This window comes from Podarcis erhardii, assembly GCF_964252035.2.
Source record: "Podarcis erhardii genome assembly, chromosome: 14".
Taxonomy (NCBI): Eukaryota; Metazoa; Chordata; class Lepidosauria; order Squamata; family Lacertidae; genus Podarcis; species Podarcis erhardii.
In genome coordinates, this window is record NC_138503.1 from 28,807,874 (window position 1) to 28,825,218 (window position 17,345).

Below are 17,345 nucleotides of genomic sequence, written 5' to 3' on the forward strand. Positions count from 1 at the left end.
GCATAGCTCAGTCTTCTCTGGCAACTTCAGGCTCAGTCTTTGCTCAGGGACCATCTGTGATTCCCCCCCCCCCCCACTGGAATTTAGTCATTCTTCAAAATATAACTTCACAGATACAATTTTTAACCACTTCATAGGCCAGCTTCAATTAAACTGTGGGGTGGGGAAAGCAGAGCATCTACTTTGCATGGAAAAAGGCGCAGGTTCTTTCTTTTTAAAAATTCTTTTATTTCATTTAAATCTTCACAGAACTCTAGCCCAATGGTTGCCATCAATTTGATTTAAATTAATTTTATAATGAAATGATTTTAGAATGTTGTATTATTTTATTGTTGTTGGCCGCCCTGAGCCTGGCTTTGGCTGGGGAAGGTGGGATATAAATAAAATTTATTATTATTATTATTATTATTATTATTATTATTAATTTTTCTTCATGTTCACAGAAGTTTCCCTGACCAATTTATATGTTTAAGGTCCAGATGCAATGCATATTGTATAAAAGAGAGCACTTATTGTTCACCTTGCATGAATTAAACCTACATACCTTTTAACTCTACAGACTTCTGCATAACATTTAGACAAAGCTCTGACACACAGCATGCCTAGCCCTCATATATATACTGTATTCTTTTTCCTATCTTTCATTTCTTTATCTCTCCCTCTCCCCTTGAATTGATGGAATACTTTATTAGTCTTGTTTGTTATACATTTAAGTCTCTCTCCCTCTCTCTCTCTCTCTCTCTCTGTGTGTGTGTGTGTGTGTGTGTAAAAAGTCCTGGGTTCATTCCTTGGTGATATTTCCAGGTGCAAGAGCTGGGAAATATCCTCTGTCTGAAAACCTAGAGAGCCACTGCCAGTCAGTGTCGGCAATATTGAGCTGCTAGATGACCAGATGTTTTGCAGGAGACTTGCAGCTCTGGGAGGTGGGATTCTTTGGGGGAAGAATCCCTTTGTGGGATTCTTTGGGGGAAGCCAAGGCTGTTTAAATTGATACAATATGGTTTCAAATGTATAGTGCAGATGGAGCAGATGGGAATAGCATTCCATATAATTGCACATAGAAAATTCAATATTTTCAGACCACATCTCCACCATAGTTGGATAAAGGTGCTAAGAGATATTAGGAGACACACCCACCCTATTCCCCTGACAAAACTACAATTCCCAGAGTCATTTAACAACCAATACACCCCCCTAGTGAAGTCTTGGAACCATAGCTCTATGCAGGAAATAGGGGTTTCCTAATAACTCCTAATAACTGAAGAGAAGACTCCCTGGAGACGAAAAGACTCCCTTGAAAAGACCCTGATGTTGGGAAAGATGGAGGGCACAAGAAGAAGGGGACAACAGAGGACGAGATGGTTGGACAGTGTTCTCAAAGCTACTAACATGAGTTTGACCAAACTGTGGGAGGCAGTGGAAGACAGGAGTGCCTGGCGTGCTCTGGTCCATGGGGTCATGAAGAATCGGACACGACTAAACAACTAAACAACAACAACAAATAACTTTCAGCACCCTTACCAAACTACAGTTTCCGGGATTCTTTAGGGGAAGCCATGACTGTCTAAAGTGGTGTGGTACTGCTTTAAATGTGTCGTGTGGGTGGGCGAAAGTTTGCAGGGGGCAAGGAAGGAGGCTGACTCTGGTTTGTATACTTTGCCTAAGGTCTGAGTAGTACTTACTGTCCTCATCTGTGCTCTCTGTGTCTTCCACCAGGGTGCAGTCAATGAGGGAGATCACACCATTCTGGAATAAAGAAAGAAGTATGAGGAGGGGGCCACTCGAGCGGGAAGTTCTTACCACCCTGTTTCTCTTGCAGGTTTTTCCTTCCACCTGGGGAGGCAGAGGAGGGGCAGGAGGTGGTGGTGCCTAGTGAGACCTGCCTCTCTAGGTTTGGATGTTATAACTTACTGGCTACATCAGTGAGGGTGTCCAGTCAAATGCCAGACCAAGTTCAAGGTGTTTTTATTAGTATATAAAGCCCTTAGCAACTTGGGACCAGTTTACCTACAAGGTTGTCTTGCCCCATAGACACCCTTTGATTGGCAGAATTGGCACTACAGTACAAGGCAATGACAAAGAGCCTCTGCTGCACATTACCAAATCACTGATAAATATATGTATGTACTGGCTCAATGGGAAAACTTTAGAAATTCCTAAGAAATCACACCGTTGTATCAATCTTCTTAGTTCCAATGGCATTTAGGACCCAGGGAAGTGAGGCGTAAGGGGAGGGGTGAGTGAGCCCACAATAATCTCTGAGATGTACAGTCACATCTGCAGGGCCTTCCCAAGGCATCTTCATAACCTGTGATATCCTGTCCCAAAAGTGTCAGACAGATAAGCATCTCAATCACAATAGTGATAGTCAGGGCTGGAGCCAGGACAAGACAAAGAGGTGTATTTGACTTGACTTAGGGACCAGAGAACTGTAAATGCTTTCCTTTGTACTGCGATGGAGTACATGTGAAAGATTATATTTGAGTGACAGGGGCATGCCTGGATCTCTGTGACATATCTATGATGTCTTGATGATGCTTCTGGAAATGTATTATGGGAAACTTTGGGAAACTTTAAAGTACTGATGTAACCATTGTTTGGGGCTTCTCTCTGCTTCTTCTGTGTGGTAGTTTGAAGTCTTGTTGCAACAATAAAGATCAGGCCTACTGGGCGCTGTTTTGCTTCTATCTCCTGGCTGAAGTCTCTTGCTTGTGACCTCTGACCTGAACCTATGGGAGCCAGGTTTAGGCTATTGTGGGGTGCTCCAATGACTCCCTTATACCTCTTTTAGTGTGGCAGCACCTACCCTTTGATTTCACCTGCCAGGGACATGAACAATTTGCACAAGCTCTTTAGTAGGTGTCTTGGCCAAGCCAGATTTCATCCTTTCCAATTTGCAGAGTCCTTACCTGGTTTATTGCAAGTTTTTCTCAGGCACAGCTCTCCACTCTGGACCAGAAATGCCTCTCATGCCCCATGTATGGTTTCCATTACTCCACCCACTGAATTTTTCTAAAGCTGTACTGGGGTGGGGTGGGGGGTTGACATGCGGTTTCTGACTGGGGCTATGCCAACACTATACAGTTAAAGCCCATTATTCCCCCCCCCCAAAAGGATCCTGGGAACTGTACTTTGTTCAAGGTCCTGGGAACTGTCACTCTGCAATGGGTAAATTACACTTTCCAGGATCCTTTGAGGAAAATAATGGGATTCAAATGTATGTGTGCACATGCAGCCTGGGATTTTTGGATATAAACTGTTCATTCACAAAGGTGATCGAAAGGGTGTCACGGTCCAACTCAGGCCCCCTTCCTGGGTCCACAGAACCAAGGAACTCCACACTCAGCTTTCCTTCACAAGGTAGAAACCAACAGTGTAAAAAAGCTATGGCTGGAGATGTTCTGAAAGAGTTGCGGAAGTCTCTTTCCCGGGACATGCAAGGCCTGCAAGAAGAGTTTTCAGGGGAGTGACGGGAAACTGGAGCTTCTTCAAAGAGTGGGAAATGGATTCCTTTCCCACCTGCCAGCCACTCATTTTATGACAAGGAAAACAGAAAGGCACTTCAAAAGTAAACATTGCAAAAAAATAATAATGTCATAATAACAGAGCAAAACAACACAATGGCAAATATAATAACATATAAAAAGCAACATGGCAATACTATAAATAGAACAAGATTACGCAAACAACACCCAGCACTCAATAGCAAAAATAACAAGGGAGCCTGACAGTTTCACCTTGGTCCTTGTTTCACCCCTCCCACGATGTTGCTCACAGTCCCTCTCCTGCAGCAACTTCTTAGAGGGCTTCCGAGGACAGAGGGTGGGGTATCTGGAAACCCACTGCCCTCCATTGCAAGGCCAGGTGCCACCTGCTCCCATCCACTCACCTTCGTCAAGTGCAGCTTCCCACCTGAGCCTCTGGTGCAAATGATCAAGTGCTTGGAGAAGAGGAAGCACTGCCTCTCACCCTCCTTCCTCAGGGAAAGGGAGCCCAGGCGACCCCGCGTGATCTTCCCCTTCTCGGACATCGGCACTTGGATGAGGGAACCTTGGAGGAGGAGGAAAAACACTAGGTCACAGGGGCTGGGCACATGCCATTCTTCCTTCCCAGGCACCACAGTCAGGAGACAGGCTGGGGCAGCAGGCAAGAGTCATTAGCTTGGCCCTGGACTGGATCGTCCCCTCTCACTCCCCAACAGAAGAGGAGGGCTCCTCAAGAGTAGGGGGAGCCAACCTGTAGTGCTCTAGGAATCCCATCAGTCCCAGACAACATCTAATTAGCAACCTGCCCCTCCAAACTAATGCAATTCTAGGCTGCATCCACAGAAGTCTTGTGTCCCATTCTGGGCATCACAATTTAAGGAGGATACAGTGGTACCTCGGTTTAAGAACAGTCCGGTTTAAGAACAATTTGGTTTACCAACTCTGCAAAACCAGAAATAGTATCCCGGTTTGAGAACTTTACCTCAGTCTAAAAATGGAATCCGAATGGTGGAAGGGCACCGGTGGTGGGAGGCCTCATTAGAGGAAGTACGCCTCGGTGTAAGAACGGTTTTGGTTTAAGAACGGACTTCCGGAACGGATTAAGTTCATAAACCGAGGTACCACTGTATTGAAAAGCTGGAATGTGTGCAGGGGAGGGTGAATATGATGACCAAGGGTCTGGAAACCAAGCCTTATGAGGAATGGTTGAGAGAGCTGGGTATGTTTAGCCTGGAGAAGAGGAGACTTGAAAGGTGGTATGATAGCTATCATTAAATATCTTTTTTGATGGCAAGAGCTGTTTTGCAATGGAATGGACCACCTGAGAAGTTGGTGGACTCTCCTTCAGTGGAGGCTTTTCAGCAGGGTTTGGGTGGCCACCTGTCATGGATTATTTAGCTATGATTCCTGCATTGCAAGGTGTTGGGCTATGTGGCCCTTGGGGTCCCCTCCATTCCAGCTCTACAAATGATTTCTAACACAGCCAGTGCTCAGGGGAATGATGGGAGTTGGAGTTCAACAGCATCTGGAGGGCACCATCATGGTCTGCCCCGACCAAAGGGGTGACTGGGTAGCAATGGCCTGGAAATGGTGCTGTGCTGAGAGGCTAGTAAAGGCCACTCTGTCTCTCCTCTGCAGGGAAGCTACCTTGTCTGACAAATGTCTGGCTGGTATCCAGCAAGATTTCACACCCCTCGATTATCATCCTTTCGATTGCCAAGTTCTTCCGAATGTTTTCTGTCTCACTCACTTCGTCGTGCATTATCCTACAGGAAGAGGAAAAAGGTCAGCAAAACGCCAACTGCATTGGGACGGCTACAACTGATTTTATTTCCCCACCCCTAGTCCAGAAAATGGACCCATAGATGGTGGGGGGGATAACAGCTCCTGGCACAGAGTTAGCATTCAGCATAGTTCCAAGTGTAGCAAGCATTCCACCAGTTTAAGCCATTTGTGGCGAAGGGTTGACAGAAAAGCTGGTTTTCGGGGGAGGCGGCTGTTCTCTGTGCCTTCTCTCGACCCCAAGGAGAACAGAAAGGCCATTCAGGAAGAGGGGAGGTCACTCGCTGGACCATTCTTCAGCCATTCATCTGCCTGAGGTGAAGGACAAAATGGCGCCCCTCCCATTCCATGGACAGAAGTTCATTGGACTGGATTCTATAAACTGAATCTTATTTCAAGATGGGTGACATGACAACACCCTCCAGTGCCCCTGAGGGCAGCTTAGTAGAGGATGGCAGGCAGCCTATGTGGGTTACCAAGGGTTCCTGCGTTGCAGGCGGTTAAACTAGATGGATCTTCGGGTCCCTTCCAAGTCTATGACTCTCTGGTTCTATGATTCTAAGGCCTCTCAGCCAGTCCCCGCCTGCCACCTGAGGCAGCTATCTCCCTCTGCCTAATGGCAGAGCTGGTCCCCATCACTTAGGCTGGAGGGAGGAGATGGCAGGATGCTCACACATCCCCACCCCCCATTGTACTGGGCTGGACTAGACCTTTGGATCCCTTCCAGCTCTACAGTTCTATGATTCTATGATTCCTCCTCTTCCTCTGCCTGACCCAACAAGAGCCCCTTTCCCACCAGCTGGCCCATGCGGCCAAGCCTTGGCCGGTGGAAGAGTCCCGGGTCTAACCGAAGACGGGGAGTCTCTCCAAGACAAACATGCCTTTGAAGTTTCTCAAGCAAGCTTGAAACTTCTCCTCGGGGATGTGTGTTTTCCCTTCTCAGCATTTTCTAAAATAGCATATGCTGCCTTGTCATCCTGCCCTTCACACATCCTGAACACGGTGTCTCTGCTGGAGTACAGATGGAGGCTTATTTTCCCCAATGTGATAATTATACAAAAATGTGAGAAGTTCAGCATTCATTAAGGCGCTGAGCTAAGCGTGCTGTGGGGAGCTCTCTCCGTGGATGGTGGCGAGTATTCGGGGGTGCACATACAGTCACGTAGCACCCGGGTACATTCTCGCCTTCCAGAACCAGAACCTCATGGCAAAATTTGAGCCCAAAATTCAACACACCACACCCTCCACCCTACAGCCCAAACTGCCAAATCTTCCCACCTGGAGAGCTCCTCCAACTTGGACTTGGCGTAGTCCAGGCTGTTCCTCTCCACATGCTCGTGGGGCGTGTGAGCCAGGAGCTCGTGCAGCGTCAAGATGTACCTGGGGATCTGGGCGAAGAAGAGACAGGTGAGAGAGGGTGGAAGAACAATTCTGTGCAATGCAGAAAAGTCCACAGGTAAGACCTGGAAGCAGCAGGAGGAAATTCTGGGCATCTCCCATCCAAGCTATTTGGTTTATGCAATTTTTTTTTTTGGGGGGGGGGAGCTGCCTAGAATCCCCATGACTGTTGAGAATAAGTGGGGGAAGCCCAGCATGCCCACTGGCAGGAGGTCCAAAATGGCTTTGGCATTGGTCCAAAATGTCTGGAGAGCACCAGGTGAGGGAAGGTGGCTCTAGTTCACTCAGGCCTCTTTTTTGTGTTGGGGGTGGGCAAAAGGTATTGGGCCCCATTGCTCAAAAAGTGAGGCTCTCCACCCCAAATGGCCACCCCAAGAGCAATGCCCTGATCTGCCCTAAACCAGCCTGTCACAAATATCCTGCAAGTCTCTTCAAATGTTAATAGGGTACCTAAGAGACCTGATTCAGAAAGAGCCAGGCTTTAAAAAGAGGCCCTGCAGCTCTGTTCCATCCCAGTAACAGGCATAAGAATCAGCTCCTAGGGGCTGAGGGGTGTGCGGTTATTGGACTAAGGGGACTAGGCTAGTGACTAGTCCCCTAAATGTTCCACTGGTGCCTCCTTCCCAAAGCCCAGGAAGCTTCTGCCTGGCTTAGGGAGGGAGGTGCAAGGCTGTGATGGGTTTAAGATCCATCCTGCCATCTTCCCAAAGCCCATCCGGCTTTTGGAAGGAGGCAGGAGGGCTTAAGCATCCTGTCAGAGCCCTGGCACCTCCTTTGCAAAGCCTGGGAATCTTCTGACCGGTTTAGGGAGGCAGGTGCGATGCTCACGTGTGTGACGTCGGGATGCCACAGTGTCACATGCATGACTTCAAACCCCCATCCTCTTCGCAACCTAGTGCCTCTGGCCCTAACTGTTCCCCTATGAAAAATTCCACTGCACGCCACTGCTTCAGATCCACACCCCCGATAAAATATTTTTGATTAATTATGCGGGTGGGGCTTACTTGGGCCCCCCAATATTTTATTCAAGTTGGCATCCCTGGCACCAGGGATCTACACTGGAATTTCTCCTTGCACTTGGGCAAGGAGAGAGAGGCTGTCTTGGGCACCCCCTTGTGACAGACACCTGCTGCTTCCTCCCACACCTGGAACATGGGATATGTCAGGAAAGTTTCCAGCGTCCGCTCCTCGCAGTCCGGCTTGGCCTCATAGTGCTTCAGCAGCTTGTCGAAATCCCTGTTCTGCTTGCAGTGAGCCAGGATCTGCAGGCTGTACTGGTGGTTCCGGACAAACTCCTGGTAGATGTTGAGCATCGGCAACAGGATGTCAAAGAGGTCAGCTGTGAGCAAAGAGGTGACAGTGAGAAGCGGTGGGGGTAGGAGATACAGCCAGCCCCTGTTGACTCTACCCTGGAGCCTAGTGGGCACAGGATATTGGCTGGTTGTTGTAGGGGTACGGAAAACCAGGGGGTGAGGGCATGGAATGCAGCATCCAAGAAGAGGTCGTGGCTGAATAGGAGCAACTCTGCGCAGCAACGTTTTGTTGTGGTTGACGCTTGTCCTCCTGTTGAACCAGGAAGAGAATGAAGAACAAAGAGTGACACTCACCCAGCACCAAGGTTGGCCAGCTGGAGATGCGTGCTTTCAGGCCCTGGTAAAAGATCTGATGTAAAAACATGATCGTCTCACTGAAAGAGAAAAGAAAATGAATCAGATGGGGGAGCCATTGTGTTGGGCATCCTCCTGGTGCTCCCAGGGTTCAAAAAGTATGAGGAGTGAGTGCTCAGTTCTTAAGAATGAACCTTTTATTCTCTGCAAACACAGGACTCCTAGTGTTATGTTAGAGGGAGGAAAACTTATCTCTATCTACTTTCTTCATGTTAGGCATAATTTTATAAACTTCTATCATGTTGCTTCTTACTCCCCTTTTCTCTAAACTAAAAAGTTCCAGATGCCACAACCTTTCTGCATAGAACCCCCCCCCCCAATCAGTTAGGCTGCCCCTTTCTGAACCTTTTCCAACTCTACAATATCCTTTTCAAGGAGAGGTGGCCAGAACTATACATGGTAGTCGCAACATAGATTTGTATCTTCTTCAGTAAACCTGCTCAGCTGAGCGCTGCTGGCCTCCTTCCGTTTGGACAAACCTAATCTTGCTGCACACAGCTCAGAACACCTGTGCACATGTTTCCATGTGCTTTGTCTGGACACAGGTGTCTTCAAACAAAAAAGGGGGGGCAGGTGGGAAGAGATAACCAATAACGCCTTTCATCTGATACTGGTTGTCACCAGCCCCTGACTGTCAGCAGAAGAATCTGGCAGCCAGTAAAATATTTCAACAGCAGCTCAAAGTGAAGCATTGCCCTCTTCCTTCAAACTGAAGCTGTCCATTCATTCCCACTATTGATCCCTGCACTCCTGGGAGAAAGGAAGCGATTCTTCAGCCACAGAGGGACTAGGATGGGCAGACTGCTGTCGATCTGCAGGACACGTGGAAGTGTGGATACCAGCCAAGCAATTATCCTGCCTTGTGGGAAGGTGGCAAGAACAAACTGCTCTGTTGCATTTCTGGTGATGCCATCCATGGCAGATGTTCAAGCACTTATCCAGTGAGGAAGGTGGCTCACAGATACTGGGCCTGCATCCAAACTATAATGTACTGTATGTTTAAAACACACTCACCCACCAATAATCATGGGAACTGTCGTTTCTGCAATTCTCAACACCCTTAAACTACAGGTCCCATGATTTGAAGCACATTTTTCCCATTTCAAAGATTTTTGGGAGCTATGGTTTGTTAAGGGTTGCTGGAAATTAAAAAGCGGTGTGGGGTAAACTACAGGGCCTAAAATTCTTTGAGGAAAAGAATGTGCTCCAAGTGCAGTTTAAAAGCATGGTGTCTATGCAGCCTAAGTCCGCTAGGGGTCACCACAGAGTACAGGAAAACAACAGAGTCCTAGGAATGCATGTTTGGCAGGTATGTTTTAGTACAGCCACAAGGTACAGCACTGATCGAGAAGGATGTGTTCTGGAGCTGCAATGTGGAGTTTTAAAGTGCCATCGTAGTAGAAACGGGGGGGGGGGGTTCTTTGGAACACTGCAGCATGCCTGAGGGCACACAGAGATACACATAGACTTGGAGAGGTGTGCTCTGCTAACAGGGCTTGACAAGGTCAGAAAGGTGGAGGAAGGGGTTAATGGAGCTTGGGGCCAGATGAGACAGGAAATGATCCAGGCACTAGGAGGAAGGCTGCTCTTTTGATGAGGTGGTCCAGCCTGCTAGGTCAGAATCCCTTCCCTGGTTCCTTCCTCATGGGCTACTGCAGGGCAGGATCTGGCCATCCCAGTTCCAGCACTGGAGGAGGCCCCTGGCGGTGCACAGCCCCTTGCTATGCCTATCTGAAGGCTCCATTAGTGCCTAATAGGATGGTGAGGAGCTTGTGAAGCCTGCCTACTGCTGAATGCCAGGCTTGGCATCTACCCCTACTAGGAATGATCTAATGCACCAGTAGCTATAACAACAGAAACAGTCTGGGAGGGGGAGCGCTGAGCAACAGGCCAGGCGATTTCAGCTGCAAGCAAAAAGAGGAGCTGCTGGTGCCTGGATTCGGGGTGCAGCGAGAGCTCAGTCCTGGCAGAATTTAGCCCAGGGCTCCATTTGTTCTAGTTCACCAGAGTTGGAAGCTAATTTGGCTGGTGCCCTTCTTCCTGTGGAAACAAAGCCCACCCTGTAGGGAGTATTTTTAGAAAGTGGTGTGTGTGTGTGTGTATTAGAGAGAGCATGCCTATGCACACACCCAAGTCCTGACTGACACACCTGCACTTTCTCTCCAGATGCACCTTTAGAGGGGGCTGCATTCAGCCAGAAATGTGGCAGTTGCTGCATGAACAACTTGGCTGCCTGGCAGGTTCCTTGCAAGTCACTGCTGGAAGGTGACGAAGGATCCTGAGCTTGGGACATCCCCCTTGCCTGACTGTGCACACACTGTCCGGTGCTTACATAACTTATGACATGGGGTGGGGGAAAACATGGGAGCCAGGAATGGTGTAGTGGTTGGAGGGTTAGACTAGGACCTGGGAGTCTAGGCTTTGAATCCGCACTCAGCCAGCCTGACCTACCTCACAAGGTTGTTGTGGGGACAAAATGGGGAGGAAGAGAACCATGTATGCCACCTTGAGCTCTTTGGAAGAAAGGTGGGATATAAATGGATAAATAAACACATTTTATTTATTTTTTACATCTGTGGTCCTTCAAATGTTGTTGGACTCCAAATTCAAGCAGTCCCAGAAGCCAGCGTGGCCAATGGACAAAGATGATGATGATGATGAGAGTTGTAGTCTGGAAAATTCTTGAGGACCAGAGACACATTCTCTGCTCCTGCCATTTTTTAAAGCCTTTCATGTGTCCAAGCATATTGTCTACTAGATCACCCTGGTGATTTGTTACTTGCTAATTTGCTGGCAAGACCCAGAACTTCATCCTGTCACCTCTACTTGACTCAATTTTTCAGCCTCCCTCCCTGACTGGTGGGGGGTGGGGGGAATCAGTTCTGCTAGAAGAATCTCCTCTACATTTTCTGTGGTGAAGTCAGACACAAAGAATTAATTCAGCTTCCTGCATTTCATGGTTCAACAGCCTCTCACTGGCTGCTTTCCAGTTCTTAAATAAGAAACAGTTTTTGTTGTCCTATAGTTTTTAGCAACAGGCTCCCCAAAGCCCTTTTTTGTTATGCTTGCAAAAGTAAAACAAAACACACTAAATCTGGTTATAAGCCACCAAGCAGACTTTTTGAAAAGTTGAAAGGCAGGGTATAAATCTAACACAGCCAAGCAAAACAAATAACTGTGAGGCTATTATCTTCTGTTGTTGTTGTTGTTGTTTTAAACCCTGGAATACCAAGTTGCTTTCCTTGAGCCAGATATAGCCAGAAGTGGCCCCTACTCACCTGTTCAAGAAGATGCTGCTGACATCGTCATGGGTGATTGGGGGCTTCTTGGAGCTGGCAGCCATCCTCAGTGGGCGCAGGAAGTTGTTGACCAGGATGTGCAGCTGCTGAACATACTCTGCCTCAGCTTCCAGCATGCTGAAGACCACCTGGTTCCTCTTCCGCATGCTGTCCGCATGAGGTGAGCGGATGTAGTCTTGGATGATGGTCTTCCATTTCCTCCTGCACAACCAGCCTCGTAAAAAGCTCTGGACCTGATAAAAGACAAGAAGTTTCATAAGGTGATCACACAAAGCAACAGGGAGAAGTACTAGGTGACCATTCAGCATGGAGCTTTCAAATTGGTGCAAGGAAGTTCCAGCAAGATTTCATCACACCCATCCCAGCTCTGCAAAGAGATTCATCAGTCTCATTTTGCAGGGGCTGGAACAGATCTATCTGTCCCTTCTGTATTTATAAAGCTTCAATTATTTCCCTGAGATTAGATAGTGCCCTTCACTGACTGCTCCTCTGTTTATTATTATATGGTGTATTTAATATCTATGTGCACACAGGTACCTATTAAAACACAGAATTGCAGGGCATTAATCTATTTTGGATTCAGAATGTGTTCCAGTGGCTGGGGGTTCCTATGAAACAAAAGAGTGCCTCTGAGCATGCATGAGGTCATTTTCCTTCTCTGCTGAGAAACCCACAACCAGACCCTATATAAATCTTGGTGGAAACAGAAGCACTTCTGGATCGGTGCATAAAGCTCAGGCAGATTGGCCCCAGGGCCTTGGATTTTGGAAGTGTAAATATTGTATATATACTCTATGTTTGCACTTGTACCTAGCATGCCAATTCCACTCTCAGGAAAGGCTTTGATATGTCTCTAAGCACCATCACACACTGGCACCAAAGGTATATACACAGAAACATTTGCTACAGATAACGCAATACATAAATAAGAGCAGATCAAAACACCAATTACAACACATTAATACGCCTTTCAAGCCCAGTATTGTTGACTCTCACTGGCAGTGGCTCTCTGGAGAGTCCAGCAGGGCTTCCCATCCCTAACTACCTGGGCCTTTTAACTAGAGTGGCCACTGAGGATTGAACCTGGGATTTTCTGCATGCAAAGCAGGTTCTATATCCCCTTCCCTGAACTGCAGGCCACATTGGCCTGGTATTCTGTTCTGTGGGCACTTGAGGCACACGGGGGAAGGAGATGGTATCTGGTGACGGCAAGGCAGGCAGAGGCTGGCCAAAATAGCCAGATGCAAGTCATAGCCTGAAAAATCAGATCAAGCCAGTGAAGATTGGTCAGAAGCTCTATCACAGAAGGCAGATAAAATCAGGACCTCGGACAGCTCCAAATGAGCATTGCTAGTTGAGGATCCCCTACTTAGTCAGAACATAAGGAGAGCCTGGTCCATCTAGTCCAGCATCCTATTCTCACAGCAGCCAACCAGATGCCCCAATGGAAAACCTGCAAGTGGGATTGGAGCACAAGAGCACTCTCCTATCTTATGGTTTCCAGCAACAGGCATTCAGAAGCACTGCTGCCCCCAACAGGGAGCTAAACCCAATGGAATTCTTCTGTAGGCTGACAAAGTCTGTAATGTGGCTTGTTCCACCTTGGTCCCCTACCGGGTTTTGCCATCTTTGATTTCTGCAAGGCTGAGAAGATAGACATTTGGCACAGGGAACTCATCCTCTGAGCCCAAGGATGGTTTCACGGCTGTGCCCACCCTGTTGAGAGGGCCCCAATTCAGTACCAGGAGTTCTCCCAGTACCAGGGGTTCTCTCATGAGAAAGGAGTCATAGCCTCGTCCTCATCGAGTCTTTCATTTGGGTACCAAAAGTTTCCAGGATTGGGTTGGCTGCTGTTAGCCTTCACCTGTGCTTATAAGAGGGGACCTATTTGCTCCCCACTCCCAGACACCTCCCCACACATCATGGAGAGGTGGCAGTCTGCACTAGGTCGCACCAACCGTGTGGGCAGGTATAGGGGGCCCTGAAGCAGCCCAGAAACTACAGCCTCTTAATGAGCTCTAAGTGACGCCTTTGTGTTTCCTAAGCTCAATGAAGAAACGGCAGGGTGGTTCCCCCGCTCCCCTGCTTGGAATCTCCTGGGTGACAGGCAGCATGAAACGCTGCAGGTCCTACGACGTAAATCAATGCAAGATTTCCATCTGAGAGGCGAGGGAGGTTTCTGTGTGGGTGAACCTCCAACTGCAAGGAAAGGGCAAGGATGAAGAAACAAACTGAAGCCTGGAGATTCTTTAGCGAGAATCCAGGAAACACCAGAGCCTGCCAAATGTAAGCAGCCAGGGTTCCTTCTGCAGGAATTCATCTCCCCCTATCTCCCACCCAGTTCCCTGTGTTGCTTTAATATCAACCTGAAGCTGCTGGAAGAGATCATTTGGGGAGCTGGGGAGCAGGATCACCATCAGTATGTAGATGACATCCACCCAGATCTCCACCCACCCACCCTCCCACCCTGTCCTTTTTTCCATCATAAGACAAGGAGGCACTTGGAATCTGGAGGTTGTGTTGGACTGCATCCTTTTCCCTACCGACAAGGCAAATGTTGGGGGCAGTTGAAGCCTAACCCAGGAATGGGCAGTCAGCTTGCTCTGGATAGAATGGCACCCTTCCCTCCCTCCGAAAGTTCAGGTTCACAGCCTGACAGTGCTGCGGGCAAAAGTGCCTTGGCACACCTGTGGGGCCTTCTTGGCTCCAATATCCCCTCCCTTGGGAAGGTCCCTTCTTCTCCACCTCTAAAAGAATAGTGAAAAGGCAAAGGGCCATAGCTCAGTGGTACACCATCTGCCTTGCAAGCAGAAGGTTCCAGGTTCAATCCCCACGGGCATCTCTAGGAAGAAACTCCTACCTGAAATCCTGGGGAGCCGCTGCCAGTCAGTGTAGCCAATATTGATCAAAATGGACCAGTGGTTCTGATTTGCTATAAGGCAGCTTTCTGTGTTCCTATGTGTTCCTTTTGCAGCCAGCACTACTGTTATCTGGCCCAGTAAAAATGAGTCCTTTTGCTGTTCTGTTTTAGTGAGCAATGTTGTCTCGACGTATAACAAGTCAGTGTTTTATTTTCCTTGTTTTATTTTATTGCTTTTACTTGTCTTTTTCTGCAAGCTGCTTTAGGGACTCTTTGCAGAGCCAAAAGTGGCATTAAAATATCAATTTAAGCAAACAAACATTTTGTATCTGCTTCCTGGCCAATCTCCCTCAACTAATCCATAGCAAAAGTCACCCTCCATGGTCTATGGGGAATACGGTGTGCATAAGAGCCCAGGGAAACTGTAGGAGTCCAAAGTGGAGGCCCTCCCACCATGAGCACCCTTGAAATGGTTCACTGGGAAGTCTCCTTTTATAGATGGAGATTGAAGAGTAGTCCAGCGATTAGCCACCCTGCATCTTGTGAACCAGGAGATCTGAGGAGAGGATGAATTTATTTATTTTCAAAATTCACTGGATGATTATTTTTTATTTTTTTCGCAAAGTCCACAAAGCAGCATTCAGTCACATTTTCAATACAATAAAGTAATATTATAAAGATAAAAACACAGCAGCCAAAACATACACAAAGAGAAGCAGAAAGAGAAACTGATTTCTGGGTGCAGAGTCGGTGCAGACTAAAGAGTGGACTCAATAAAAGAGCCTTTATTGATCTCTGAAAAGCCAGATATGATCACACAGGGGGAAGGTGGGCCTCCCAAGCGCCACAACCTCAAAGTCCCTGTCATTTTACTCAAAGTCATTTTACTGGAATGTGGAGCAGGCTCTTATAAGCAGATGTCAAAGGAGAAGCAGGACCACTCAGAGGCATTAAGGATCAGGGACCCAAACTATTTAGGAGACAATGCAGATTGAAAAGAAATAACTGATCCTTCTTCCCAGCCAGGAGCTGTTCACTTTTCTTTCTCCCCCCACAAATGTTTTTTTGTGGGAGAGCTGGTGGAGAGATCTGGGTGTATCTGGCCTGCAGTGGCTGTGATCCAGACAATGACTTCCTGGGTGCCTGTTTCCATCCCTTAGGAATATCCTCACATTTGTATGTCAATATCACTGTGACAAAGACATCACCTGGACCTTCCTACCACACAGAGAAGCACAGAAGCACACAGAGACATTGACTTCCCCATTCTCTGGCACCATCCAGGTGTTGCAAACCACAAGCACCAGCCTAGCCAGAAAGTTTGCTCTTCTTCCTGGAGGTTAATGGCATTGCAAAGCACAGAAGAGGACACTTTACCACCACCTACTGGCTATAATAAGGCTCTTGCTCCTCAATTATGACAGATGTTTTGGACTCCAACTTCCACCAGCCTGCGCTGGCTGAGGCTGATGGGAGTCCAAAACATCTGGAAGGCTGGACCAGAGACCAAGCTCTCTAAAACACCAGAGCCTACCTTCTTGATCTTCTTGATGTCACTGTCATCGTCGTTGGGTGCATTGGTCTGATTGGACTGGATGCGCTCATTGTCTTTGAGTAAGGCTGCAATCTGGGAGCAGACAGTAAACAGAGAAGTAAAGGTGAAAGGACTGACATGGTAACAAGCCTGCTTCACTCAGGGGGCCCATCATGATGAAGGCACCCAGCCAGTGAGAGATGCACTTCTAGCAAGATGTGCGGAACTCCCTGGAATTCCATGGGGGAGCTTCCATCACAGACTTATTTCGATTTGGGCATTTCTATGCCACCCAATCAACTGTGTCCTCTGGGCAGCTCATGAATTAAAATCAATGAAATTCAAATGAAACAGTACTAAAAACAATCAATATTTGCAAGCATTGCCAGCACAATTAACAAACAGCAGCGTAAAAGCACCCAACAGCATAAACTCAGTAAACCCCCCCCCCCAAAAAGAATAAGGAAAAAGAGTTATAAGAAATAAAAACACAGGATTTTAAAAGAGCAAACAGTCTTCACCTGGTGTCAAAAGAAACGCCTAACATAGGCACCAGTTGAGCCTTCTCAGAAAGTATTCCATAAGCTGGAGGAACACCACTAAAAAGGCCCTTTCCCTGGTAGGCAATAATAAACTCATATATAGTCCTTTGCCATTTTCTGCCATATTATTGCAGGAGGCACACACAAAGTATTTGATTTTTTTTACCAAACCACTTGATGTTAATATAGGGTGAATTCCACAAAACTTATCTGATGAAGAGCCCTGTGCAACTCAAAAGCTTACATCAGGCATAGGCAAACTCGGCCCTCCAGATGTTTTGGGACTACAACTCCCATCATCCCTGACCACTGGTCCTTGTAGCTAGGGATGAAGGGAGTTGTAGTCCCAAAATGTCTGGAGGGCCGAGTTTGCCTATGCCTGGCTTACATCCTCTTATATCAGTTGGTCCAGTATAAGATATCACTTCAATGAAATGGTTTGAATGAGATCCCCAAAGGCCAGTACTCAGGTCAATGTGTGTGGGATCAAAGGCGGGGTCCCCTAATACAAGTTCCAGTAGGGATGGTTGCACCTTCCCTTTGCTTTTCCAGGCTGAAAACACACACACACACACACACACACACACACACACAAACCTTCACCCATTCCCCACAAGGCGACTTGGCTTCAGGGGCATTGTCAAGGTTTGGCTCCAGGGGCTCAAACTCCCCATTCCATCTTTTCCGCTGGGCCCCAATTCCCCTGCCCTCCTCTCCCTTTTAAAGTGTTTAGAACGTCTTTTAAAAACTTTGATCTCAGGGTGGCTGGATGTGCTTC

At 47.6% G+C, this 17,345-nt stretch overlaps 1 protein-coding gene across 1 annotated transcript in view; it reads right to left on the reverse strand.

Moving 5' to 3' along the window:
* Nucleotides 1–17,345, reverse strand: part of RASGRF1 (Ras protein specific guanine nucleotide releasing factor 1) — a 63,774-nt gene that overhangs the window by 19,358 nt on the left and 27,071 nt on the right. Inside the window, exons 4-11 of the mRNA XM_081838749.1 lie at nucleotides 16,026–16,118; nucleotides 11,611–11,864; nucleotides 8,273–8,352; nucleotides 7,811–8,004; nucleotides 6,546–6,655; nucleotides 5,133–5,251; nucleotides 3,890–4,050; nucleotides 1,683–1,746 (exon numbers count right to left, since the gene is read on the reverse strand). Of these exons, the coding sequence (XP_081694875.1) occupies nucleotides 1,683–1,746; nucleotides 3,890–4,050; nucleotides 5,133–5,251; nucleotides 6,546–6,655; nucleotides 7,811–8,004; nucleotides 8,273–8,352; nucleotides 11,611–11,864; nucleotides 16,026–16,118 (1,075 nt within the window). The remainder of the gene's footprint in view (nucleotides 1–1,682; nucleotides 1,747–3,889; nucleotides 4,051–5,132; nucleotides 5,252–6,545; nucleotides 6,656–7,810; nucleotides 8,005–8,272; nucleotides 8,353–11,610; nucleotides 11,865–16,025; nucleotides 16,119–17,345) is intronic.